We start from the raw sequence: 27,974 nt of genomic DNA, 5'->3' as shown, positions 1-27,974 counted from the left end.
AAATAACACTCAACTTGACTGAAAACAGAATGTACACCTCTGTCAGAGCCCCATCCCTCTTTCTTTCTCTCCATCTCTTTCTTTCTACCTCTTTGAACGTTGCCTCTCTCAAAGAGAACAATGCAGCGCTTTATCAAAGCACACGAACACAGCAGTCTGATTCTAAATACAGTGGGTAAACACACACACACACAAACACAGTACACACACAAACAAACACCTCCAGCAGCAGCCATATGAATGGCCAGGCCACGGCACAATGGTGCTAAATTAAATCACTGATGTCACAGTTGGCAAAGGCCCTCCCATCCCACACTGTGGCCTTATGTGTGTCAGTGTGGGCGGCATCTCGTTTTACACAATCACACACACACACACACACAAAGGGAACAAGATGACCTAATAAGGGCCCTTTTCTTTGCTCTATAAATGTAATCTGAAACACAAGGATATTATTAGGCTAGGTTAAGTGGGGTGTGATCAATACGAGTACCTATGAAAATATTAATTACAACAAAAGGACTACCTTGATATAGTTCTGAATATTTAATTAGCATAAATGTTCTCTTGGTTTTTATTCAATACTGTCTTCTAGCAACGTGATGATAATATAATAATAATGTAATAACTGTAATAATTTATAGAACAGTGTAACAATGCTTTATATAGTAAGGGGGAACTCCCCAGCATTGGGCAGATCAGACATGGGGTATCAGGTGTGGATCTGGGAGTGTAAACAGCCATTACTTCCACCCCTGTACTTCTGCCTTCCTGCTGCCCACCGTTTGTGTGTGTGTGTGCGTGTGTGTGTGTGTGTGTGTGCCAGGGCACCTGGTGTGTGTGTGTGCCAACAGACAGTCCACTGGTGCCAAAACTATACACTGAGTGTACAAAACATTAGGAACACCTGCTCTTTCCATAACATACACTAACAAGGTGAATCCAGGTGAAATATATGATCCCTTATTGATGTCACTTGTTAAATCCACTTCAATCAGTGTAGATGAAGGGGAGGAGACAGGTTAATTAAATAATAATTTTTAAGCCTTGAGACATGGATTGTGTATGTGTGCCATTCAGAGGGTGAATGGGCAAGACAAACGATTTAAGTTCCTTTTGAACGGGGTATGGTAGTAGGTGCCAGGCGCATCGGTTTGAGTGTGTCAAGAACTGCAACACTGCTGGGTTTTTGACGCTCAACAGCTTCCCTTGTGTATCAAGAATGGTCCACCACCCAAAGCACATCCAGCCAACTTGACACAACTGTGGGAAGCATTGGAGTCAAGGGCACCTGTGGAATGCCTTTGACACCGTTTAGAGTTCCTGCCCTGACGAATTGAGTCTGTTCTAAGGGCAAAAGGGGGTGCAACTCAATACTAGAATGGTGTTCGTAATGTTTTGTACACTCAGTGTACGTCAGCGAGGCATGAGAGCTACCCACTAAAAGCTTTTGAGGATCTTAGCATCCTTTAGTGACTGATCTATTCTCATGACAAAACATAGAGAAAAAAATAACAATGAGTATGATTACATGCATTGTACGCAGTCAAGCACGGTTCAAATCAAATCCTCACAGGGATCACCATGGATAATGGATGAGATAGTTTTAGTGGGGGCTTTTAATATTGATGTGGGGTGTACAAGGAGAACAAGGTCGCCTGGCTGGCTGTCTCACCCTGTCTCACCCTGATGTCTCACCCTGATGTCTTACCCTGATACTTATACTGCTGCATCACAATAACACCAGGTGCAATGGAGCGAATCCTGCTCTTCACCCTGCCTGCACTGTGTGTGTGTGTGTGAGAGAGACAAAGAGACAGAGCGCGTGAGAGAGAGAGAGAGAGGTGGAAGAGAAAGAGGTAGAAACATTGTTTGTGAGGAGAGATAGGTAAAGTGAGCAGCGTCGGTCGCGCTTCAATCAAACATCCGGGTGCTTAAAAGCGCAGAAGCACCGCTGCAGCTGCGTTTCCGCGTTGACTGAGCGGAGAGAGTGGAGGGGAGGGGAACGGCGAGAGCGAGCGAGCAGCGGAGACGCAGTGGGACACAGAGTCGGAGAAAAATTGCAAAGACGCACCACAGCCACACAACAAATAAATAGAGAATCGAACATTGAGCGTCAAGGAGCCCGACCCGAGTGGTGCGCGGCCGAAACCCTTTTCACTATGTAAAACCACCAGCTAAAATGTGAGATTTACGGAGGACATCAGAAGAGAGCGAGAGAGTGGCTTTACCCCGTTATCTTTAGCGGGTTATCTCTATTTTGCTTTCCGTTGTCATCGCAGTGTTTCTGGGGTAAAATGAAGAAGTTTAACATCAGGAAGGTGCTGGACGGCCTAAAGGAGCAGGCGTCTTCCTCTGTTTCGTCTGGCCAGTCGGGGGCCCCGGAGAACAATTTGATGCACGAGACCCTTCAGTCCGAGAATTTTCAGCTCTGCAAGGTGGGCGAGTCAGATGCAGTTTATAATGTAGCTGTATCCAACATAACAGTCTGTGAATGAATGTTGGTGTTTGCGTGTGTATGTTTCTATTTGCTCACTACATATTGGCAACCCCTACTCTCAATATTGATACAGGTGAAAATTAATGCGCCGCCAGCTATATATTATTTTTAGCCTACAATGTTATGGTTATCATCTGATGGACGGTTCGGCTACTATTGCCTACCTACTGCCTTTGCCTCGTATTTTTCGTTATCTGTTATGAAAAGGTATTATAACAATGAGAATGTGCTGGTTTAGACACTCTGTCCATTACCAAGGTTTGGCAACCCAGCCTGTAAAATGCGCATATGGCGAATGTGCTTTCGATATATACCAGTACAAATATCGAATAGTATGTTCATCATGATTTAGCGTTTATTTACATGCATCCCATCATTAGCCTATACTTTTGTAAAAATCTAATAAATGCATACATATAGGCCTATCGTCCCTTCCGTTAAAATACACTGGCTTGCTTCATCGCTCATGTCATGTGCACTTCGCATGAACTGTCATACGGAGGGGTTGGGCTAAAGAACCTGCTTCTTGCATAATCTATGCTCCGCTTGGATTAACATGTCCATCGCTGGATCCCTGGCGGGTTGATCCCACCATACACACCCTCCAGTTCACTCACCCGATCCCCTCATCTATCCATAGCGGGAGAATGCCTCTGAAATTAGTAGGCCCGTTTTATTATGCACTGGCTCCCCTTCCTCCTTGAATTAGACAGGACAGAAGAATGGATAGGGTTAATAAACACTCATATTCGATGCACATGCACTCACTGCCGGTAAAACAGCTGGAACGAATTTAGCCCATCATAGGCAACCACAGCAAATTGATGTTAGGCTATAGTTGATAGGATGCTTTGCTTGGACAACCCTTGGCTTGAATTGTCGCGGATGCAATGTATTTCTCGCCATCTTATTATGGCGCTGCATACGCGTGTGCGCGCATGTTATTTTTGTTGAATTTAATGGTCCAGACTATGCCCTATCACTATATTGAAACCAACACCCATATAAGAGCTATATTATTATAGCCCTTATTGTACCAGCGATTTAAAAACGCAGGCCTCCGTATTGGTGACGTGTTTCTCTGCGTCGCAAGAGCGCATGAAGGTTTAAACATTTGCGCATGGCTAGAACCGCGTAATATCTGGAATGGTTGACTAGAATGTACAGCCTAGGCTACAATATGTTATATATCCAATGATTTGCGTCCTGAAGAGTCATAATTGGGTTGGCGCTCCAGGCGCATGGTCTAGGGAAATCATCCAAAGCCCCCCGCTTGTTGCGATGTAATCAACCCGCAATGCCCGGCCCGTGTTGCGGCTCCTGCCTGCGCGAGTGCAGGTGTCTGCTACAGTGGAGCGGCTCTTACATAATATGCTTTAGCCCTCTGCTCGGCATTTACACGCCCACACCAGTATAAATTCACATGTTCAAGCTGAAACACAAGTATCAGACCATACCCATGATCATGCACAACTATTTAAATCAAAAAGTTATCGTTTTAGTCAAAATATGAAATATTGGGCTTGAAGTGATAAATCCGAACTGCCCACTTCCAGCAAATCCGTATCAATGCTGTGTCTTTTTTATGAGATTATGTGGAAATTGTTTTTAGTTTACATTACGTTTCAGGGCTGGGTTTTATTTGAATGTTACCACCCACCAGCATAGCATTGTTTAGAAGTCAGAAACACCTGCCAAATTGTTCCTCTTGGGGAGTCCCGACAAAGCCAAACAGCTTTGTTTGGCCGGCTAAACCATGGAGCAAATTAAAATAGGGGATGCAAATGTATGCTTTGCACCTCCAGAAAATTGACATAATCCATTGGATAATTTGTCAATTTTCACTTATGTTTTAAATCTAGTCTGTATTAAACAAACAAAATAAATATGAACATTTTGCAACCCTATTCCCCATGTTGCCCCAAGATAAATGGTTTTGACCACTAAAGTCTTGCTTGCTACATGCTTCACTGCTTTGATTGGTGCAGCTAAAGCACAAGTGTCAATCCTATAATTAAGCAATATGACCAGAATAGGTGTGGTATATGGCCAGAATAGGTGTGGTATATGGCCAGAATAGGTGTGGTATATGGCCAGAATAGGTGTGGTATATGGCCAATATCAAATCAAATTCTATTAGTCACATGCGCTGAATACAACAGGTTTAGACCTTACAGTGAAATGCTTACTTACGAGCCCCAAACCAACAATGCAGTTTTAAAAAATACAGATAGAATAAGAAGTAAAAGTAACAGGTACCTAAGGAGCAGCAGTGAAATAACAATAGCGAGACTATATACAGGGGGTACCGGTACAAAGTCAATGTGTGGGGGCACCGGTTAGTTTAGGTAATATGTACATGTAGGTAGAGTTTTGAAAGTGACTATGCATAGATGATAACAACAGAGAGTAGCAGCGGTGTAAAAGAGAGGGAGGGGGGGAGCAATGCAAATAGTCTGGGTAGCCATTTGATTAGATGTTCAGTCTTATGGCTTGGTGTAGAAGCTGTTTAGAACCTCTTGGACTTAGACTTGGCGCTCCGGTACCGCTTGCCGTACGGTAGCAGAGAGAACAGTCTATGACTAGGGTGGCTGGAGTCTTTGACAATTTTTAGGGCCTTCCTCTGACACCGCCTGCTATAGAGTCCTGGATGGCAGGAAGCTTGGCCCCAGTGATGTACTGGGCCATTCGCTACCCTCTGTAGTGCCTTGCGGTCAGAGGCCGAGCCGTTGCCATACCAGGCAGTGATGCAACCAGTCAGAATGCTCTTGATGGTGCAGCTGTCGAACCTTTTGAGGATCTGAGGACCCATGACAAATCTTTTCAGTCTCCTGAGGGGGAATAGGTTTTGTCGTGCCCTCTTCACGACTGTCTTGGTGTGCTTGGACCATGTTAGTTTGTTGGTGATGTGGACACCAAGGAACTTGAAGCTCTCAACCTGCTCCACTACAGCCCCGTCGATGAGAATGAGGGTGTGCTCTGTCCTCTTTTTCCTGTAGTCCACAATAATTTCCTTTGTATACCAATATACCACGGCGCAAAGCGAGGTGCCTTTTTGCTATTATAAACTGGTTATCAACGTAATTAGAGCAGTAAGAATAAATGTTTTGTCATACCCATGGTATAGGTCTGATATATCACGGCTGTCAGCCAATCAGCATTTAGGGCTCGAATCACCAGGTAATAATGAAAAATACAAAGGAAAATGCTGCACACTGCTGTTCATGCTCCCAGAACTGCATGAAAATACATGTTTATGGGTAAAAATTCCAGATCACTTTCTGACAAACAGTTTTCGGGAGTTGTCACGGCTTCAGCACACCCTGCGTGAACGTTGGGAAACGAACATGTTGGTGTTCAGACGACGTGAACGGGTCTGTATCCTCGCATGATCTGGTTGAGTATTCGATGAAAACTTACCCGGGAACGAATAGTCACTCTCAGGTTTCCTAACGTGTACTGCAGGGAACGCACACTGTTGTGTGTGTGCATGTCTGAAAAACTCCCGATCACTCTTCCCACCATTGAAACTCTTGCAAACATACAACACTCACTCTCCCACCTCCTACAAATCCCCCAAAATCTTGCAGTGAGGAAGGCGTCAGGGCATGCATACTAGGTGGTGAAAATCCTGCTGGAAAATGTAGCTAATATTATTGCTAATTTGCTACCCTAGCTGCAGTAGTCAACACTAAAACAATCTTTAGTCTTGTTTACGAAAGATAACTTTACTCTGTGCTGTTACTATCAAACATCTACTTGCCAAACTATGGTGGCCCATATTGAACAAACTGGTGAAACACATTCACGTCCCTGCAAAGGGTAGCTAGTTAAAGTTAGGATACACAATGCTAGGCAAGTCAGTTGAGAACAAATTCTTATTTACAATGACAGCCTACCCCGGGCCAAACCATAACCCGGACGACGCTGGGCCAATTGTGCGCCGCCCTATGAGATTACCAGTCCGGTTGTGATACAGCCTGCGATCGAACCAGGGTCTGTAGTGACGCCTCTAGCATTGAGATGCAGTGCCTTAGATTGCTGCGCCACTCGGGAGCAACCAAACTCACATTATACATTCTGAACAATTTAAAAACAAACATGAGTTAAATTGCAATCTTTGCGTAATTTTGTTATTGTCATTGACGTAAAATCTTCAACCAATTAGAAATGAGTAGGCCTAGCTAGGTATAATGTTACACATCACAAAATTCAAGTCAAGTCTATTTGTCATATGCGCAGAATACACTGGCTGGGCGGTAAACACATTAAATAAACTATACAGGTAAACATTCACTGACTTGTCTGGATTTGTACTTTCACTTTTATAACAACATTTGAATTTTTGATTTGTTACGTTCAATAATACAGTAATGACTCCGGAAAATTATGTCAATCATCTGTTTTTATTGCCAGAAAGAACTGCCTTCAGCAGACAACTAAGAAAGTACGCTTGCAAGAGCAACAATTCAAACAACTTTGTGAGTAAAGACCCCAAGAAATTGGGCGACTACCCAAAGTGGTGAAAGTAAGAACTGCAATTGAAGCCAGAAAATTAATGCAGTCAAATAGGAGAATAATAATTCTTAACGAAAATGATTTTTAATTTTTTGCGAAATAGAGGCATACTTATGTAACAGGGTTATATTGGTGATTCCCCTTGCCACTTTATTGTTAAGCCAATGGGTTTTTGGTTTTAGTTTTGTCTTGCCTTCACCTACTCAACATGGCATCTTATTGGCTGGTTTGCGTAGCTTGCTTACGAGGGGGGATGTTTCAGTTAGAATCGTCCCAGTGAACAAGCACCAAACCAGCGGTAAGTTGTTGGTATTTTCAAAATGCTTCAACCTCTGTCAAATTGGTTGTTGATCTTTGCTACAACCATTTTCAAGGCTTGCCATAGATTTTCAAGCAGATTTAAGTAAAAACGGTAACTCGGCCACTCAGGAACATACAATGTCTTCTTTGTAAGCAACTCCATTGTATATTTGACCTTGTGTTTAAGGTTATTGTCCTGCTGAAAGGTGAATGAATCTCCCAGTGTCTGTTGAAAAGCAGATTGAATGAGGATTTAATCTAGAATTTTGCCTGTGTTTAGCTCCATTCTGTTTCTTTTTTATTCTGAAAAACTCCCCAGTCCTTATCGATTACAAGCATACCCATAACATGATGCAGTCACCACTATGCTTGAAAATAGGGAGAGTGGTACTCAGTAATGTGTTGGATTGGACCCTAACATAACACTTTGTTTTAAGTGCTTTGCCACATTTTTTTGCAATATTACTTTAGTGCCTTATTGCTAACAGGATGCATGTTTTGGAGTATTTTTATTCTTTAATGGCTTCCTTTTCACTCTGTCAATTAGGTTCATTTTGTGGAGTAAATACAATGTTGTTGATCCATCCTCAGTTTTCTCCTGTCACAACAACAACCATTAAACCCTGTAACTGTTTTAAAGTCACCATCGGCCTCATGGTGTAATCCCTGAGCGGTTTCCTTCGTACCGACACCTGGGTTAGGAAGGACGCCTGTATCTTTGTAGTGACTGGGTGTATTGATACACCATCCAAAGTGTAACTAATAATATCACCATGCTCAAAAAGATAATCAACGTCTGTTTTTATTTTTATTTGTACCCATGTACCAATTTTACATATAATTTTTTATTTAACCTTTATTTAACTAGGCAAGTCAGTTAAGAACAAATTCTTATTTACAATGACGGCCTACCCCAGCCAAACCCGGGTGACGCTGGGCCAATTGTGCGCCGCCCTATATGACTCCCAATCGCGGCCGGATGTGATGCAGCCTGGATGCAGCCCAATAAGTTCCCTTCTTTGCGAGGCGTTGGAAAACCTCCCTGGTCTTTGTGGTTAAATCTGTGTTTGAAATTCACTGCCCAACTGAGGGAACTTACAGATAATTGAATGTGTGTGGTACAGAGATGAGGCAGTCATTCAAAAATCATGTTAAAGACTATTATTGCAACTTATTATGTGACTTGTTAAGAATTTTTACTCCTGAACTTATTTATGCTTGCCACAACAAAGGGGTTGAATACTTATTGACTCAAGACATTTCAGCTTTTCATTAAATTATTTGGAATTTTATTTTGAAAAACATAATTCCAATTTGACATTATATTGTTTGTAAGCCAGTGACAAACAATCTCAAATTGATGTTTGGGCTTGGCCAGGCTCTCCTGGCCACAGTCCAGGGCTATCACAGAGGAAGGGGTGAGGGGAGGTGGCAGCGGGGGAGGCAGAGGGGTATGATGGGATTGGAGCTGTTGGAGCAGTTGCTGTCTCTGTCCCTGCGGTCGAGGCTGCTCAGCTTCTACTGCTACTGCTGTGGTTGTGTGTGTGGTGGTTACGGTGTCTGCTGTGGTTGTGTGTGTGGTGGTTACGGTGTCTGCTGTGGTTGTGTGAGTGGGCAGTAGGGGGCTACCGTGGGGTGACCCCTGTAATAGAGGTCTTCCGGGTAATGGGGTGCTTTGTATGTTCCGACTGAATGCCAGCATCCCTGCAGCCAGGGCAGCCCGGGCAGCCCAGCATCCCTGCAGCCAGGGCAGCCAGGGCAACAATCTCAGAAGACAGCCTCCACCGGATAACCGAAGACTGCACAGAAACAATTAGACCAGAGGATTGGATAGAGAGACATTACACAAAAGCAGGCAATGAGAGTGTCAAGCATGAGGGCCCATAAAGGTACATCGTAAAAACCATACTGAACAAAAATATAATCCCAACATGCAGCAATTTCAATGATTTTACCGAGTTACAGTTCATATAAGGAAATCAGTCAATTTAAATCAATTCATTAGGCCCTAACCTATGGATTTCACATGACTGGGGAGCCAGGCTCAGACAATCAGAATTAGTTTTTTCCCCACTAAAGGGCTTTACTACAGACAGAAATACTCTTCAGTTTCATCAGCTGTCCGGGTGGCTGGTCTCAGACGATCCCCAGGTGAAGAAGCTGGATGTGGAGGCCCTGGGCTGGTGTGGTTACACGGGGTCTATGATTGTGAGGCCAGTTGGACGTACTGCCAAATTCTCTAAAAAGACATTTGAGGCGGCTTATGGTAGAGAAATTAACACTACATTATCTGGCAACAACTCTGGTGGACATTCCTGCAGTCAGCATGCCAATTGCGTGCTCCCTCAAAACTTGAGACATCTGTGGAATTGTGTTGTGTTTGCCTTTTATTGTCCCCAGCACAAAGTGCACCTGTGTAATGATCATACTGTTTAATCAGCTTCTTGATATGCCACACCTGTCAGGTGGATGGATTATCTTGGCAAAGGAGAAATGTTCACTAACTGGGATGTAAAGACATTTGTGCATAACATTTGAGAGAAATACGATTTTTGTGCTTGTGATCTTTTATTTCAGCTCATGAAACATAGGACCAACACTTTACACGTTGCGCTTATATTTTTGTTCAGTAGACATGAAAATGGCAGTTGGATGGTTGCGATGAGCCCTTGGTGAGCATACAGAGTCTGGGCCGTGTAGGAGCCACTCACAATCAGGTCATAATATTTCTGCCTCTGCTGACATGCAGATACACACACACAAACATGCCCATAAGACAAGGTCGTCATATCTTTCAAAAATACTTACCTGTACAAAGATATTGAGTACTATCGTTTTCCATGTCTGCCTTAACACCTCTGTGCTTCAATATGTTTTTTCCCCACACTCACAAAATCAAACACTAACTGAAAATCAAACCACAGAGACATGAAGCCTTGTCCTACCCAGATATCCAGTTGAGAGTGAATGATGTTGCTCATGACAGAGGTTTTGTGCAGTTGTTTGACCAAGTTGTTAGCCTCCCTGGTGCTGGTGGTTACGGGTCTTGGGCTGAAACAATATGTCCACCTCCCCAAAAATGGCGCACATCTCGGCCAGGAAGGGGTCCTTGAAGTTGTCATTGAGGAGAGTGAAAGACACCTCCCTGGGGGAATGGGCTCAACAAAGAACTCATCCAGCTTTGGGTGGGGGGGTTGGACATGAGATGGCAAAGTGAGGCAAGTGGAAGTGTGTGATAAGGGATGAATACAGGAGTTAGACATTTAGTCATTTAGCAGACAGACAGTAAGTACATTCATCATAAGGTAGCTAAGTGAGACAACCCCATATCACAGTCATAGTAGGTACATTTTGACTTAGATAAGTTCAGCAAAGTTAGTGCTGGTAAGAAAAGAAGAGGGCCAGAGTTAGTGCAAGAAAGGCAAGGGTTTTAGTAGAGGGGGTGGTGTGCTGTGGGATACATCAAGATACTTGGTGTAGAGGAAGGTTTTCAGATGTTTTCAGAAGATGTGCAGGCACTTGGCTGTCCTTACATTACGGGAAAGCTGTGTGCATGGAGCAGATCCTACAAGGTCGAGGGTCCCACAAATCTCCCACTAGGGAACCCCAATTCCTGTAGACTGTGGAGAGATGACAAGAGTCAAAGGCTCATGTTACAATAAAGTACAACAACCACACATGCAGCTATCTCAGACATGACAGAAGTCATATAAAAACAATACTAACCGGCACACAGAAATTGTTTTCAAATAGGTAGCCTATTTGACTGATAACACCAAGCCTACAGCCCAATACATTTTAAACTACATCTTATATCTTATGTCTTAGATTGTAACAATTCCTCTACATTCCTTTTCTACAAATGACCCACTCAATCTCTAGACCAGAATGTTTGCACTAAGCTGCAGTGGTAAAAGCCTACTGTCAAGAAATAACAATGACTACGTGACATATAATTCCCGAAAACACAATCCAGTTGATACATTTAAAAAATGTCATTGCATTCATGCAATTGTATAAGTTTATCATTAGAAACAGCTAGCCTATAATGTTACATATTGGCACTGGCAGTTAACTAACACTGAATAGACACTTGTTAGCCAACTATAACATTCACAATTCCAGAGGTAACAATGCAAAACAGTCTTAACGTTATTATCAGCTTATATTACCAGCATTGATCCGCGTAGACTCGAGAAAAATAGACTTGCCATCTTTATCAATCAAATAGTCTGTAAGCCTAATGTCGAGAAATGACATTAACAACTTGACATAGCTAGCTATAATTCTAAAACTCAATCCAGTTGATAAATGTATAGAATGTCGTTGCATGCATGCATTGTTAATTTTAACCTAGCTAGCTACCTATAGCATACTATAAACTCGCTCCAGCCTGAGCTGCTGTCAAAACAATGATAGCAACGGTACACTCTAGCTAGTGTAGCTAGCTAGTTGTTTAGCAAACTAGCATACCACTAACGTTCATTTCAAGCCGCTAGTAATGATTTGTTTTTGATAACCACATTAACAGGATGTAACATTGGTAAGGTAGCTAGATACTTCAGTTCACATTAACTTGCTAGATATATATAAACTCTGTTAGCATGTGTGACTAACATTAGCTGCTAGCTAGCTAGAATACTTGGTTTAATTTAGCTAGAACATTAGCTTGCTCAGTTAGCAAAAAAACTATAATGAACAGTCAACCGCAAAAGAAAATTCAAGGAACTTGTTTGTCTATTTTGTTGTGCTATTACATTTGTATTGGTGTTTCGTGTCCGATGTGCTCAGGGTGTTGCTACATGTCGTTTGTGATGTGCATCATGAGCCAAGTCACTGTAGCCTATAATGTCACTTCCCCTGTAAGAACCATGAGCACGGACTGACTTGGCTTTGCTGTACAGCAGCTGAAGCCTGCCAGCAGCCTGCCAGCATCCTACCTACCAAAGATTGTACCGTGTTCATTACAAAGTAGAAAAACAAATGTCTCTTATGGAAGATGCCAAAAGTTTGGAGACAACAATAGATGGCGAAGTCAAAAATACTGGTTTCCGTCTGTGGCGACGTTTTCACTATTATGCTTACGACAAATCCAGAACCAGTAGCCAGCTGACTAATGTTTTGTGTACGGTGTAGTAAAAAAAACTGCAAAAACAGATAACATTAGCTAGCTAGATAAAGTTAGCAAGATAGCAAACTAATGTTCGCATGCTAAGTAGCTACACTGACAGCTTTCATTTTGTTGATGTTTCTCCAGTCCACGTGGAAATCACCAGAACATTCTTTCCCACCCCCAAGTTGTGAATATATATACAACAGTGACCTCTGTTACGGCGTTCCTCCTCCTCTTCATCCGAAGAGGAGGAGCATGGGTCGGACCAACACGCAGCGAGGTATGATGACATAAATGATATTTATTGAAATACGAAATGAACACGAAAACACTTGAAAATTACAAAATAACAAACACGACGTAGACAGACCTGAACATGGAACTTACATACTACACGCAGAACTCACGAACAGGAACAGACTACATCAAACGAACGAACAGCCAAAACAGTCCCGTGTGGTGCACATACACTGACACGAAAGACACAGGAGACAATCACCCACAAACAAACAGTGAGAACAACCTACCTTAATATGACTCTCAATCAGAGGAAATGCCAAACACCTGCCTCTAATTGAGAGCCATACCAGGCAACCCTTTAACCCAACATAGAAACACAACCATAGAAATGCCCACCCAGCTCAGCCCTGACAAATAAACACATACAAAACAAGAGAAAACAGGTCAGGAACGTGACATAACCCCCCCCTTTAAGGTGCGAACGCCGGGCGCACCAGCACAAAAGTCTAGGGGAGGGTCTGGGTGGGCATCTGACCACGGTGGTGGCTCAGGCTCCGGACGCTGTCCCCACACCACCATAGTCACTCCCCGCTTCTGTATCCCCTCCCAATGACCACCCTCCAACTAAACCCACCTAAATGAAGGGGCAGCATCGGGATAAGGGGCAAGCAGCTCCGGGCTGGGGCTCTGGCAGGTCCGGGCTGAGGGACTCTGGCAGTCGGGCTGAGGGACTCTGGCAGGTCCGGCTGAGGGACTCTGGCAGGTCGGCTGAGGACTCTGGCAGGTGCCGGGCTGAGGGACTCTGGCAGGTCCGGCTGAGGGACTCTGGCAGGTCCGGGCTGAGGGACTCTGGCAGGTCGGGCTGACGGAAGGCTCTGGCTGATCCGATCTAGGCGGAAAGGCTCTGGCTGATCCGGTCTGGCGGAAGGCTCTGGCTGTCGGTCTGGGGAAGCCTCGGCTGATCCGGTCTGGCGGAAGCTCTGGCTGATCCGGTCTGGCGGAAGGGCTCTGGCTGATCCGGTCTGGCGGAAGGCTCTGGCTGATCCGGTCTGGCGGAAGGCTCTGGCTGATCCGGTCTGGCGGAAGGCTCTGGCTGATCCGGTCTGGCGGAAGCTCTGGCTGAATCCGGTCTGGCGGAAGGCCTGGCTGATCCGGTCTGGCGGAAGGCTCTGGCTGAGGCCTGTCTGGCGGACGCTCTTAGGGCTCCTGTCTGGCGACGGCTCGGTAGGCTCTTGGCAGACGGGCGGCTTTGCAGGCTCATGACAGACGGGCGGCCTTTGCAGGCTCATGACAGACGAACAGTTCAGGCGCCGTTGGGCAGACGGGCAGTTCAGGCGCCGCTGGGCAGACGGGCAGTTCAGGCGCCGCTGGGCAGACGGGCAGTTCAGGGCCGCTGGGCAGACGGGCAGTTCAGGCGCCGTGGGCAGACGGGCAGTTCAGCGCTGGCAGACGGGCAGTCAGCGCCGCTGGCAGACGGGCAGTTCAGGCGCCGCTGGGCAAGACGGCAGTTCAGGGCCGCTGGGAACAGACGGGCAGTTCAGGCGCCGCTGGGCAGACGGGCAGTTCAGGCGCCGCTGGGCAGACGGGCAGTTCAGGCGCCGCTGGGCAGACGGGCAGTTCAGGCGCCGCTGGGCAGACGGGCAGCTCAGGCGCCGCTGGCAGACGGCACACCTGTAGGAAGGAGACGGAGAGACAGCCTGGTGCGTGGTATAGGCACTGGCTGCGCTGGAGAGGAAAGCTCGACAACGCTGGACAGGTGGGAGCAGCTGGAGAGAGAACCCGGAGAGACAGCCTGGTGGGGGGCTGCCACCGGTGGACGGTACTTGGAGGTGGCACCGGTATACCGGACCGTGAAGGAGGACACGTGCTCTTGAGCACCAAGCCTCCCCAACCTTACCAGTGTTGAATGGTCCCCGTACCTGCCAAGTGCGGCGAGGTGGAATAACCCGCACTGGGCTATGCAGGCGAACCGGGGACACCACCTGTAAGGCTGGTGCCATGTACGCCGGCCCGAGGAGACGTACTGGAGGCCAGATACGTTGGGCCGGCTTCATGACATCCGGCTCGATGCCCAACCTAGCCCTCCCAGTGCGGCAAGGTGGAATAGCCCGCACTGGGCTAAGCACACGTACTGGGGACACCGTGCGCTTTACCGCATAACACGGTGTCTGACCAGTACGACGCCCTCTCACTCCACGGTAAGCACGGGGAGTTGGCTCAGGTATCCTACCCGGCTTTGCCACACTCCTCGTTTGCCCCCCCCCCAAGAAATTTTTGGGTCTGACTCTCGGGCTCCCAACCGCGTCGCCGCGCTGCCTCCTCATACCAGCGCCTCTCTGCCTTCGCTGCCTCCAGCTCCGCCTTGGGACAGCGATATTCCCCTGGCTGAGCCCAGGGTCCTTTGCCGTCCAGGATCTCCTCCCATGTCCATGAGTCCTGGTTGCTCTGTTGAGCTCTCCCCCGCCGCTTGGTCCTAGTTAGGTGGGTGATTCTGTTACGGCGTTCCTCCTCCTCTTCATCCGAAGAGGAGGAGCATGGGTCGGACCAACACGCAGCGAGGTATGATGACATAAATGATATTTATTGAAATACGAAATGAACACGAAAACACTTGAAAATTACAAAATAACAAACACGACGTAGACAGACCTGAACATGGAACTTACATACTACACGCAGAACTCACGAACAGGAACAGACTACATCAAACGAACGAACGAACGAACGAACAGCCAAAACAGTCCCGTGTGGTGCACATACACTGACACGAAAGACACAGGAGACAATCACCCACAAACAAACAGTGAGAACAACCTACCTTAAAATATGACTCTCAATCAGAGGAAATGCCAAACACCTGCCTCTAATTGAGAGCCATACCAGGCAACCCTTTAACCCAACATAGAAACACAACACATAGAAATGCCCACCCCGCTCACGCCCTGACCAATAAACACATACAAAACAAGAGAAAACAGGTCAGGAACGTGACACTCTCATTCAGAGGATAAAAATAAGAATAAGAGGAAAAATGCCAAAAATGAAGCTGGGAATGTGGCTACTGAGACCAGTGACAATCATAACCCAATAGAAAACTCTGAGGTTAATAAGGGACCCCGAAGGCGGTGCATCTCTCTGCAGAATACAAAAGAAGGCAGCCAAACATCAATGCTCGCTTTCATTCAAACAATCCGGAATCAACAAACACCCAAGCGGCCCAGGGTACCAAGCTCCCCATCAGAGTCTGGAGTTAGGTCACTTGCAGGAAAAAAAAAGGCTGATATGGAGGATGTAATTGTGAGAGAAGTGGAGAAAAGTCTCCTTAATTAGCCACCCAGACCGAAATCATTGATGAATGGTGGAACATGCATGATTGAAATAATCTATATTTGAGTAGCCTATATTATCTGGTTCAGAGAAGGACATCTGTGTATGTGAGCATAATCTCTGTTGCTACCATAAGAGAATGAGAAATCTGCAGATAACTTTTTCAAACCATCCATCAGGCTAAAATGCTCTGGGACCCTCGTTCCAAGCCTAGAGGATTATTGGGAGGTCATTTGAATATTCATAGCATTATTTCTAAGAGTGAACAGGTACAACATTTATTGAATGAGTCTAATCTTGATTTTTCTGTTTCTCTGAGACATGGCTGAAGAAATTGTCTCCTATTTCAGCCTTTAATGTTGCTGGATAGTCCATATTCAGGAGCAACAGGGGAGAGGGCAGTGGGGATGGATTGATTATGTACATGGAAGATAACTTTAACATATGGAAACATGCTAACGACCTTGAATGTATGGGGCTGAATGTCTTCCTCTCCCCTCATATGTCTCTCACTATAATTGGATTATATCAACCACCAACATCTGATATCTCATTTTATGACCATCTAAATGCCATGCTTAAAGAATGTGACGATAAGAAGGAGATCATCTTCATGGGCGATTTCAATATAAACTGGGAAAACAAAACGTGCAGGAAAAAACTCAAAGACTATTTCAACCTGACTCAAATAATAAAAGGTCCAACCAGAGTAACACAGTCATCCCAGACTCAAATTGATGTGGTGTTTACTAACAGACCTGATCGAAAAACTAAGTCCACTAACTTACAAACTGGCGTTTCTCAAATCAAATTGATTTGGTCACATACACGTGTTTAGCAGATGTTATTGCTGGTGTAGCGAAATGCTTGTGCTTTTAGTTCCGAGAGTGCAGCAATATCTGAAATGTTACTTTGGTGTTTAGAAAGCTCATTAAAAAGAGATTTAAGTACTTTACACCACTGCAATTGTAGAATAAATGTTTCTCATATCGATGCCACATAGGCTGTTTTCTAAATGAGAATTAGTTTTTTAGGGGCACTTGCTCTTTAAGCAAACAAATGAGCTACAACAACCTGCCTAACTGACTGACTGATGCAATACTCCAGCAGCAGCATATTGTGGTAGACCTGTCACGCCCCAATGTGAAGGGTTGTATTACAGTAGTAATGTAATCACAATTAGCTGCTATGTGGGAGGCGCCATAAAAAGAGATCACCCACTGGGCAAAAACAGGTTGAATCAACATTATTTCCACTTAATTTCAACCAAAAAATGTAATGTGATGATGTTCAATCAATGTGGAAAACATATAGGAATTTTGTATTTTTTTCACCCAACTTTTAACCTAAATCCAGTGATAAGTTGACAGTTTTGGTTGATTTCACATTGAATTCACATTTGTTGACAACTCCACCAAATGTAAATCAAAACTACACGTTGAACTGTCTGTGCCCAGTGGGGGTGTTGTTGCTAGTGCACACACAATATGATGGAACCCAACCGTTAGGCATACACATTAAACATCACAGTTTAATTGGTGTTGTGCTCATATATTGCTGTTCCTTTGCCTGTAATTTCAAGTGTTCATTCACAGACTTCAAATTGCGGTTTGAGTAAATATTTTGATGTTGAATTATGTGGACACAAAACTACTCTATTGAGAGAACGCTTATTCCCGCTAACCCTGATTTGTATCTGTTGTTTCCTCATCGCCCTGCTTTGCTGCCATCTCATTGGACGCCCAGACTGTCCGTCATGGCTTCCCCTATCAGCCGTCGTCCATGGCCCATGACCCAGTCCAGAAGATCCTGGCCATTGGGACCCAGAGCGGTGCCCTCAGACTGTATCCTTTCTGCTCTGTGTGGTGCTGTGTTCAACTCCATTGATCTGTTTGTGTTGTGTACACTAGCCCCTGGGTCCCTGAGGGGGAGGCCCTGTATGGGGCTGCTCTCAGCCCAGCCCAGACCAGCAGCAGGTAGGTGGATGGATGAATGGATAGAAAGACAATCAGAATGCCCTTGGAAGAGCAGGCTGAGCTCATGGGTGTTTATGTATACTCATTCTATCTATGTCTAATAACACATATTACAGTAAAATGGCATGTTACACTGTAAAAGAAAAAAGCCTATCCTTTACTCTTAATCCTTGATATAGAGCTAGCAGCCAGTTTACAGGGACAACAGCTTGCTGTGCTTTATAACACAGAGCAGTGGAATGGCACCCCAGGGAGCCATAGCTACAGAGAGCACCTGCCCGCTATCTCGCCTCTTGCCTGCCTGCCTGCGTCAGGCCCCTTTACTGTTCCAGCATGTGTTCTCCCTGAAAGTAGCTCATTAAGGTGTGATTACTGTCTGCCTTTCTGTCCCTCCTTGCTTTTCCCCGTTTCTGTCTCTCCATGCTGTCTGCGTTTCTGTCTCTCTCTGCTGTCTTTCTGTCTCTCATTGCTGTCTTTCTTTCTGTCTCTCTCTGCTGTCTTTCTGTCTCTCCCTGCTGTCTGTCTTTATGTCTCTCTCTGCTGTCTGTCTTTCTGTCTCTCCCTGTTTTCTGTCTTTCTGTCTCTCCCTACTGTCTCTCTTTCTGTCTCTCCCTGATGTCTGTCTTTCTGTCTCTCTGCTGTCTGCCTTCCTGTCTCTCTCTGCTGTCTGCCTTCCTGTCTCTCTCTGCTGTCTGTCTTTCTGTCTCTATCTGCTGCCTTCCTGTCTCTCTCTGTTGTCTGTCTTTCTGTATCTCTCTGCTGTCTGTCTTTCTGTCTCTATCTGCTGTCTTTCTGTCTCTCCCTACTGTCTGTCTTTCTGTCTCTCCCTGTTGTCTGTCTTTCTGTCTCTCTCTGCTGTCTTTCTGTCTCTCCCTGCTGTGTGTCTTTCTCTCTCTCCCTGTTGTCTGTCTTTCTGTCTCTCCCTGTTGTCTGCCTTTCTGTCTCTCCTTACTGTCTGTCTTTCTGTCTCTCTCTGCTGTCTTCTGTCTCTCCTGTTGTCTTTTCTGTTCTCCCTGCTGTCTGTCTTCTGTCTCTCTGCTGTCTGTCTCTTCTGTCTTCCTCTGTTGTCTGTTTTCTTCTCTCCCTGTTGTCTGCTTTCTGTCTCTCCTTACTGTCTGTCTTTCTTCTCTCTCTGCTGTCTTTTGTCTCTCCCTGTTGTCTGTATTTCTGTCTCTCCCTGCTGTCTGCTCCTCCGTATGTCTTTCTGTCTCTCCCTGTTGTCTGTCTTTCTGTCTCTCCCTGTTGTCTGTCTTTCTGTCTCTCCCTGTTGTCTGTCTTTCTGTCTCTCCCTGCTTTTTTCTACACATGGGCTTAATGTCTACTTACATCTGAATGGAAAGGTGAGACTAAAAATTGTCTCAGTACTATTGGTGCAGGATGACAGTTCCCTAAGATACTGATCGAAGGTCAGTTTAGCATACTATTTGCATTGGTATTAGATCAAGATGGAACCACATAGTTGTTGATATGCTGGCTATGCTGGTCAGTTTACGCTGAGACAACATGGTTTTTTTTTGACCACTTGAGCTGAAGTTAAACCATCAGTGAATGGTTTGGCGATTCTTCCTCCTCACTGATGTTGGAAGCTTTGAATTTGAGAGAGGAGAGAAGCGTCTTAACTTCAGTCATATCTTTGATTGATGTTGATCAGATAGAAATAGGTTTTTATCTCAGGGAGAGGAAGGTGAATGGGGAGTCATGCAACCACCCACGCTGTTCCCTTCTCAGATCAGTGCTCTAGATGACGAATTGGCCTGCTCTGAAGACGAAGATGCCTGATACAGAAGATATGCTGTTATTGGTCCTTTTTTGTCCTTTGATGAAGAGGATTTCTAGGAAGCTGAGAGTCTAGTTGTAGGCATTTGTTAGAGCTGTAGTTGTGTAGCTATATATTTGCATTATGTCTATAACGTCTGTCCTGTAACTCTATGTCTGCCCTGTAGCTCTATGTCTGTCCTGTAGCTCTATGTCTGTGGTGTGGCTCTATGCTGTGATTGCCTGCTAGCTTTTGTCAATGTGTCTGTGGCGAGGCTGTTTGCGGTGCTGTCCTCTCCTTTCCGCTAGGGCCTGAGCCTAGCAGCGGGTAGTGCTGAGCGGGCTGGAGGACCAGGGGAAGAGGAGAGGACAGGATCCCCAGATCTGCCAGCCTAAGTGAATGCCCTGTGATCCTAAAAACGGTCCTATGTGTGATGCTGGGCAGGGTTAGGAGTATGTGTTTTCTGTCCCTTTGGTGCTGTCTGACTGAGAGTGAAAGAGGCTGGGGAAAGAGAGGGGGGGGGGGGAGAGAGAGACAAACAATCACATGCACATACACATGTTTGTTGTACTATCCTTGTGGGGACCAAACATTTGATTCCCATTCAAAATCCTATTTTCCCAAACCCCTAAAGCCTAAAATAGCCTTTTTCCTGGTGGGGACCGGCGAAATGTCCCCACCTTTCTTTGTTTTACTATCCTTGTGAGGACTTTTGGTCCCCACAAGGATAGTAAAACCAAAAACAGACAGACAGACAGAGAAAAGGGTTATGTTTGTCTGTTTGTTGATGTCACACTCCACCTAGCTGCTCAGGTTAGGCCCGTGCAGCTCCTGGGCTCTTGCACCAGAATATAACTTATATTGATCTGTGTGTTGTATTTTTTCGAATCCCCGAGCCGACTAGCTTAACCCTTATTTCTCCTGTAAGTCGCTCTGGATAAGAGAGTCTGCTAAATGATTAAAATAATTGTCACGTTCCTGACCTGTTTTCTGTTGTTTTGTATGTGTTAGTCGGTCAGGGCGTGAGTGTGGGTGGGCATTTCTATGTTATGTGTTTCTATGTTGGTAAATGGGTGACCTGATATGGTTCTCAATTAGAGGCAGGTGGTTTTCATCTCCTCTGATTGAGAACCATATTAAGGTAGGTGGTTTCACATTGTTTGTTTGTGGGTGATTGTCGCTGTGTCTGTGTTTATTGCACCACACGGTACTGTCTCGTCTCATTCATTCATTCATTCATTCATTCATTCATTCATTCATTTCGTTCGTTCTTTCCTGTTCGTGCGTTCATTGTTTTTTATGTTCACAAGTTCAGGTCTGTTTAACGTCGTTTGTTATTTTGTAGTTTATGCAAGTGTTTTTCGTGTTCGTTCTTCTTAAATAAATATTTTTTGTCTACATACTGCTGCACATTGGTCATCTGATTCTCTCCTCTCCTCGTCTGAGGAGGAGGAGACGTAGAATGTCGTTACACATAATGAAATGTCTACACAACATCTCAATTGTTTGGGACATTGCATCATAGGCATATCTTGGAGCTAACATATTGTCTCACAATATGTGGAGAACAATAGAAGATGTCTATCTGCACCAGCGGTTATAGCTAGCATATATTAATAAGATCTGCTCATTAAGTGAGTGGAGAAGGGACTGTATTATAATCAGACTGCAGAATGACGCTATATTAACAGATGCAAATGAGAGAGGTATAGGCCCACCTTGGGGGAAACCTCTGAGGGTACTTCCCTCCTTCACGGACCACTGGATTCTAAGAATGACAGACTCAGTGAACTGTTTGCGAGTGGTATCGAGGCTTTCATTCTATCATCTGGCAATACAGCACAAGATCAGTGATGGCTTCGCTAGAAATGGAGGAAACAAGAATTAGGCGGTTTTCGTCAGTTTTGAACACAGGCCCGTGCACAGTCTTAGGTTGTGGGTTTTGTCGTCACACATACCAGATATCTCATCTGCACACACACACACACCACACACACCCACAACACCAGCCACACCACAGCACCCACACCCACCCACAACCACAACACACACACACACACAACATCACACACAGCACCACCCACAACACACACACACACCACACACACCCAACCACCCACACACACCACAAACCAAACGCCACAACCAACACACAACCACAACACACACAAAGGATGGGCATATGGCTGAAACGTAACATTGAATCACAATGTACACTACATGGCCAAAAGTAGTACACTACATGGTCACCCCTTCAAATTAGTGGATTTGAATATTTCAGTCACGTCCGTTGCTGACAGGTGTATAAAATCGAGCACACAGCCATGCAATCTCCATAGACAAACATTGGCAGTAGAATGGCCTCACTGAAGAGCTCAGTGATGTTCAACATGGCACAGTCATAGGATGCCACCTTTCCAACAAGTCAATTCGTCAAATTTCTGCCCTGCTAGAGCTGCCCCGGTCAACTGTAAGTGCTGTTATTGTGAAGTGGAAGCAACGTCAGCACAAGAACTGTTCGTTGGCAGCTTCATGAAATGGTTTCCATGGCCAAGCAGCTGCACACAAGCCAAAGATCAACATGCACAATGCCAAGCGTTGGCTGGAAGGGTGTAACGTTCGCCGCCAGTAGAAACGCGTTCTCTGGTGTGATGAATCACGCTTCACCATCTGGCAGTCCGACGGACGAATCTGAGTTTGGCGGATGCCAGGAGAACACTACCTGCCGAGTGCATAGTGCCTGGGGTTGTTTTTCATGGTTTGGACTAGGCTCTTTAGTTCCAGTGAGGGGAAATGTTAACGCTACAGCATATAATGACATTTTAGACAATTCTGTGCCTCCAACTTTGTAGCAACAGTTTGGGGAAGGCACTTTCCTGTTTCAGCATGACAATGCCTCTGTGCACAAAGCGAGGTCCATACAGGAATGGTTTGTCGACATCGGTGTGGAAGAACTTGACTGGCCTGCACAGAGCCCTGACCTCAACCACGTCGAACACCTTTCGGATTAATTGTAATGCTGACTGCAAGCCAGGCCTAATCACCCAACACCAGTACCCCACCTCACTAATGCTCTTGTGGCTGAATGGAACCAAGTCCCCGCAGCAATGTTCCAACATCTTGTGGAAAGCCTTCCCAGAAGAGTGGAGGCTGTTATCACAGCAAAGGGGGACCAACTCCATATTAATGCCCATGAATTTGGAATGAGATGTTTGACGAGCAGGTGTCCACATACTTTTGGTCAAGTAGTGTAGCACCTGTATTGTTTTACCTGTTGTAGTATTTTGTTGTACACTACATATTGTCTGTTGATTGTTTAATGCATAGAATTAGTATTACAACGTGAATAGTATCTCTATGTGGCTTTTCCCTCCGATTCTGTAGAGGTCTGACTCTGAATGTAAAGATCTGTCTGTAGAGATCTGACAGCAGCGATCTGGCTACAGAGGGCTAGCTTCACACAGAGAGAGTAGAGGAGCTAACACTGATGCTGGATGGAGCGAGAGATTTACACAGAGTAGGGCAGCCAGCATCACAGCACGGAAAATGCTGCATTTTCCAGGTCAGAAGCCATTGTGTATATACTGTATTTGTTGATTTATTCAATTCTTTATATAATTTTTCATCCCTGCCTTCCCTGTCCAGGCGTCTCTCGTCGGGAGCTAACCATTTTAGATGGCACTCCACAGTACAGACCAGGCCTGAGGTTGTGTGTGTGTCAGTACTTACATAATGCGCTGGATCTCAGGGAACGGAAGTCAAGGCTGAATGAGACAGCAACAGTGTCATCAAAGGAGCTGGCTGCTGTGTGTGTGTTTGATGTGAGTGAGTGAGTGAGTGAGTGAGTGAGTGAGTGAGTGAGTGAGTGAGTGAGTGAGTGAGTGAGTGAGTGAGTGAGTGAGTGAGTGAGTGTGTGTGAGTGTGTTTGATGTGAGTGTGCATATGTTTGTGTCTCTGTGTCTGCCTGGCTCCGGTATGCACATACAGTACCAGTACCAGTACACGCCTACTCATTCAAGGGTTTTTCTTTATTTTGACTATTTTCTACATTGTAGAATAATAGAGAAGACATCAAAACCATGAAATAACACATATGGAATCAGGTAGTAACTAAAAAAGTGTTAGATATATTTGATATTCTTCAAAGTAGCCACCCTTTTCCTTTATGACAGCTTTGCACGCTCTTGGCATTTTCTCAACCAGCTTCACCTGGAATGCTTTTCCAACAGTCTTGAAGGAGTTCCCACATATGCTGAGCACTTGTTGGCGGCGTTTCCTTCACTCTGCGGTCCAACTCATCCCAAACCATCTCAATTGGGTTGAGGTCAGGTGATTGTGGAGACCAGGTCAACTGATGCAGCACTCCATCACTCTCCTTCTTGGTCAAATAGCCCTTACACAGCCTGGAGGTGTGTTGAGTCATTGTCCTGTTGAAAAACAAATGATAGTCCCACTAAACGCAAACCAGATGGGATGGCGTATTGCTGTAGAATGCTGTGGTAGCCATGCTGGTTAAGTGTGCCTTGAATTCTAAATAAATCACAGACAGTGTCACCAGCAAAGCATCCCCACACCATCACACCTCCTCCTCCATGCTTCACGGTGGGAACCACACATGCTGAGATCATCCGTTCACCTATTCTGCATCTCACAAAGACACAGCGGTTGGAACCAAAAATCTCAAATTTAGACTCATCAGACCAAAGGACAGATTTCCACCGGTCTAATGTCCATTGCTCGTGTTTCTTGGCCCAAGCAAGTCTCTTCTTCTTATTGGTGTCCTTTAGTAATGGTTTCTTTGCAGCAATTCGACCATGATTCACACATTCTCCTCTGTGTGCAAAGCTGTCATCAAGGCAAAGGATGGCTGCTTTGAAGAATCTCAAATATAAAATGTATTTTGATTTGTTTAATACTTTTTTGGTTACTACATGAATCCATATGTATTATTTCATATGTTTGATTTCTTCACTATTATTCTTCAATGTAGAAAATAGTAAAATATTAAGAAAAACCCTGGAATAAGTAGATGTGTCCAAACTTTTGACTGGTACTGTCAATTAAATTGATTTATTATACTTTTTTTTGTAGCTGTTCCAAAGGAGCATCAGTGGCTGGTAGGCTGTGTAGTGGCTGGAAGGCTGTGTAGTGGCTGGTAGGCTGTGTAGTGGCTGGAAGGCTGTGTAGTGGACTGAAGCTGTGTAGTGGCTGGTAAGGCTTGTGTAGTCTGGCTGGTAGCGCTGTGTAGGTGGCTGGTAAGGCTGTGTAGTGGTGGTAGGCTCTGTGTAGTGGCTGTAGGCTGTGTAGTGGCTGGTAGGCGTGTAGTGGCTGTAGGCTTGAAGTGCTGGAGGCTGTGTAGTGGCTGGTAGGCTGTGAAGTGGCTGGTAGGCTGTGTAGTGGCTGGTAGGCTGTGAAGTGGCTGTAGGCGTGTAGGGCTGGGTAGGCTGTGTAAACGTGGCTGGTAGCTGTGTAAGTGGCTGGTAGGCTGTGTAGTGGCTGGTAGGCTGTGTAGTGGCTGGTAGGCTGGTAGTGGCTGGTAGGGCGGTGGTAGTGGCTGGTTGGCTGTGAGTGCTGGTAGGCTGTGTAGTGCTGGTAGGGCTGTGAAGTGGCTGGTAGGCTGTGTAGTGGCTGGTAGGCTGTGAGTGGCTGGTAGGCCTGTGTAGTGGCTGGTAGGCTGTGTGTGGCTGGTAGGCTGTGTAGGGCTGGTAGGCTGTGAGTGCTGTGGCTGTGTAGTGGCTGTAGGCTGTGAAGTGGCTGTAGGCTGTGTAGTGGGCTGGTAGGCTGTGTAGTGGCTGGTAGGCTGTGTAGTGGCTGGTAGGCTGGTTGTAGTCGGGCTGGTAGGCTGTGAAGTGGCTGTAGGCTGTGTAGTGGCTGGTAGGCTGTGTAGTGGCTGGTAGGCTGTGTAGTGGCTGGTAGGTGTGTAAGTGGCTGGTAGGCTGTGTAGTGGCTGGTAGGTTGTGAAGTGGCTGGTAGGCCTGTGAAGTTGGCTGGTAGGCTGTGTAGTGGCTGGTAGGCTGTACAGCCGAGCTAGGCTGGAAGGTGGCTGGTAGGCTTGTAGTGGCTGGTAGGTGCTGTGTAGTGGCTGGTAGGCTGTGTAGTGGCTGGTAGGCTGTGTAGTGGCGGTAGGCTGTGAATGCTGGTGGCTGTGTAGTGGCTGGTAGCTGTGAGTGGCTGTAGGCTGTGTAGTGGCTGGAGGCTGTGGCTGGTAGGCTGTGTAGTGGCTGGTAGGCGTGGAAGTGGCTGGTAGGCTGTGTAGTGGCTGGAAGGCTGTGTAGTGGCTGGTAGGCCTTGTGTAGTGGCTGGTAGGCTGTGTAGTGCTGGTAGGCTGTTGTAGTCGGGCTTGGTAAGGCCTGGTGTAGTGGCTGGTAGCTGTGTAGTGGCTGGAAGGCTGTGTAGTGCTGTAGGCTGGTAGTGGCTGGTAGGGCTGTGTTAGTGCTGGTAGGCTGTGTAGTGGCTGGTAGGCTGTGTAGTGGCTGGTAGGCCTGTGTAGTGGCTGGCGTAGGCTGTGAAGTGGCTGGTAGATAGTGGCTGTGGTAGTGGCTGGAGCTGTGTAGTGGCTGGTAGGCTGTGGTAGTGGCTGGAAGGCTGTGTAGTGGTGTAGGCGCCTGTGAAAGTGGTGGTGCGTGTGTAAGTGGCTGGTTTAGGGCTTGTGGTAGTGGGCTGGTAGGTCTGGTGTAGTGGCTGGAAGCTGGTTGTAGTGGCGGAAAGGGCGCGATGGTGCTGTGGTAGTGGGCTGTAGGGGCTGTGTAGTTGGCTGAAGGCTGTGTAGTGGCTGGGAAGGTGTGTAGATTGGCTGGTAGGCGGTGTAGAGGTCCTGGAGATGCTGAACATGTTTCTGTTAATTAACGGGCAATTACCGTGAGACCAGCAGTCTTTTGCATGACAATAACCAGCTGACAAAATGTAATGACTGCCCTATGTGGAGAAACGCTTAACTCCTTCGTTCCTTCTAGCGTCGGTAGCAACATTAGCGGTAGCATCCGGGTGGGCTGGTCAAGTCCCTGAGGGAGGATGCTCCGGAAAGGCTACAGGCACAGCAGGAACTCAGTGGGGATTAGGATCAGATCCTAACCTATTTTCCCTCCCACAACTGGGACAGGAGGGATTGGGGAAGATGGGAAAATGAAATAACCTTCACTTTGGAGCTACTGTCTTGTGAGAGCTTGGAAGGATAGGTGTGTTTGTGTATGTGGGCGCATCCGTGCACGCGCGTGTGCGCCTGGTGTGTGTGCGTATGTGTACGCTGGTGGATGACTTGTTTCAGCCAGATGGCAGGTCTTGCTGATTAACAGTGTATCTAACAGGAAGAACCCACAGGACAGATGGGGTCATAGGGGAGCATTAAAATAATATCTCAGTCTTATCCTCCCCCATAAAAAACATGAACTTGCGCTTGTCTTTTCCTACTACCGCTGACTTTGTTGATCATTTCTTTATTTGAGGAAAAATGTACATACTTCGACTTGTAATATGTGATTGTCTCGCATAGCTATCTTAAGATGATTGTACTAACTGTAAATCTCTCTGGATAAGATTGTCTGCTAATTGACTGAAATGTCAAAATGAGTAGAGGAGACATGGAGTGTAGATGTCAACTGTCATATCAACTTTACTTAACCAGGCCTAGCTATACAGTATCTGTGTCATGTAGTCAGTGCAACAGTCATGTAGTATAGGGTGGTGTTGGATTCTGAGTACAATCAATGCCATTGCACTGAAGGGCTGTGGAGCTTGACTCAAGTGAATTATTATTCAATTCTTTAACATCTATAAAGCTGCTGAACCCTTTTGTAACCTCACTAGATGACACTTGACAGTGGACATTGTCACCATCCCTGTCCCTGTGTATTTCAGTGTTTTTCAGCCCAAAGTCTCTTAGCCATGACAAGCTCTCTACAGGATGGTTTTTAAGCAATAAAACTAGGTTGTCATAGAAATCCCCGGTAGGTGACGTCTTTCCAGATCCTATTAAATAAAGTACTGTACAATTACCTCTTCCTATAATTCTACTGGCTTCTGCAGCCTCCCAGACGGCCATCCCTTATCTCTCTGCTGCTGTGCCCCTATCCTGCCTTGAATGATGGCCGTGTGTGTGTGTGTGTGTGTGTGTGGTGTGTGTGTGTGTGTGTGTGTGTGTGTGTGTGTGTGTGTCATTCTACTCAGGAGGAAGGACATGTGTGATTCACTGGATCGCTAATGGAAAAGTTTTAGCGAGAGATTCAATATTGTCTTGGCTCAGAAAAT

General features: G+C 45.8%; 1 protein-coding gene across 1 annotated transcript in view; it reads left to right on the top strand.

The window, feature by feature from the left end:
• Positions 1-1,871: 1,871 nt before the first annotated feature.
• Positions 1,872-27,974, top strand: part of LOC111973027 (syntaxin-binding protein 5-like) — a 171,037-nt gene continuing 144,934 nt past the window's right edge. The window contains exons 1-2 of the mRNA XM_070446444.1: positions 1,872-2,438; positions 17,745-17,842. Coding sequence (XP_070302545.1) covers positions 2,298-2,438; positions 17,745-17,842 — 239 coding nt within the window. The 5' untranslated portion in view covers positions 1,872-2,297. The remainder of the gene's footprint in view (positions 2,439-17,744; positions 17,843-27,974) is intronic.

Source organism: Salvelinus sp. IW2-2015, linkage group LG14 (genome assembly GCF_002910315.2).
Source record: "Salvelinus sp. IW2-2015 linkage group LG14, ASM291031v2, whole genome shotgun sequence".
Lineage (NCBI taxonomy): Eukaryota > Metazoa > Chordata > Actinopteri > Salmoniformes > Salmonidae > Salvelinus > Salvelinus sp. IW2-2015.
This window is presented reverse-complemented; position numbering and strand designations above follow the sequence as displayed.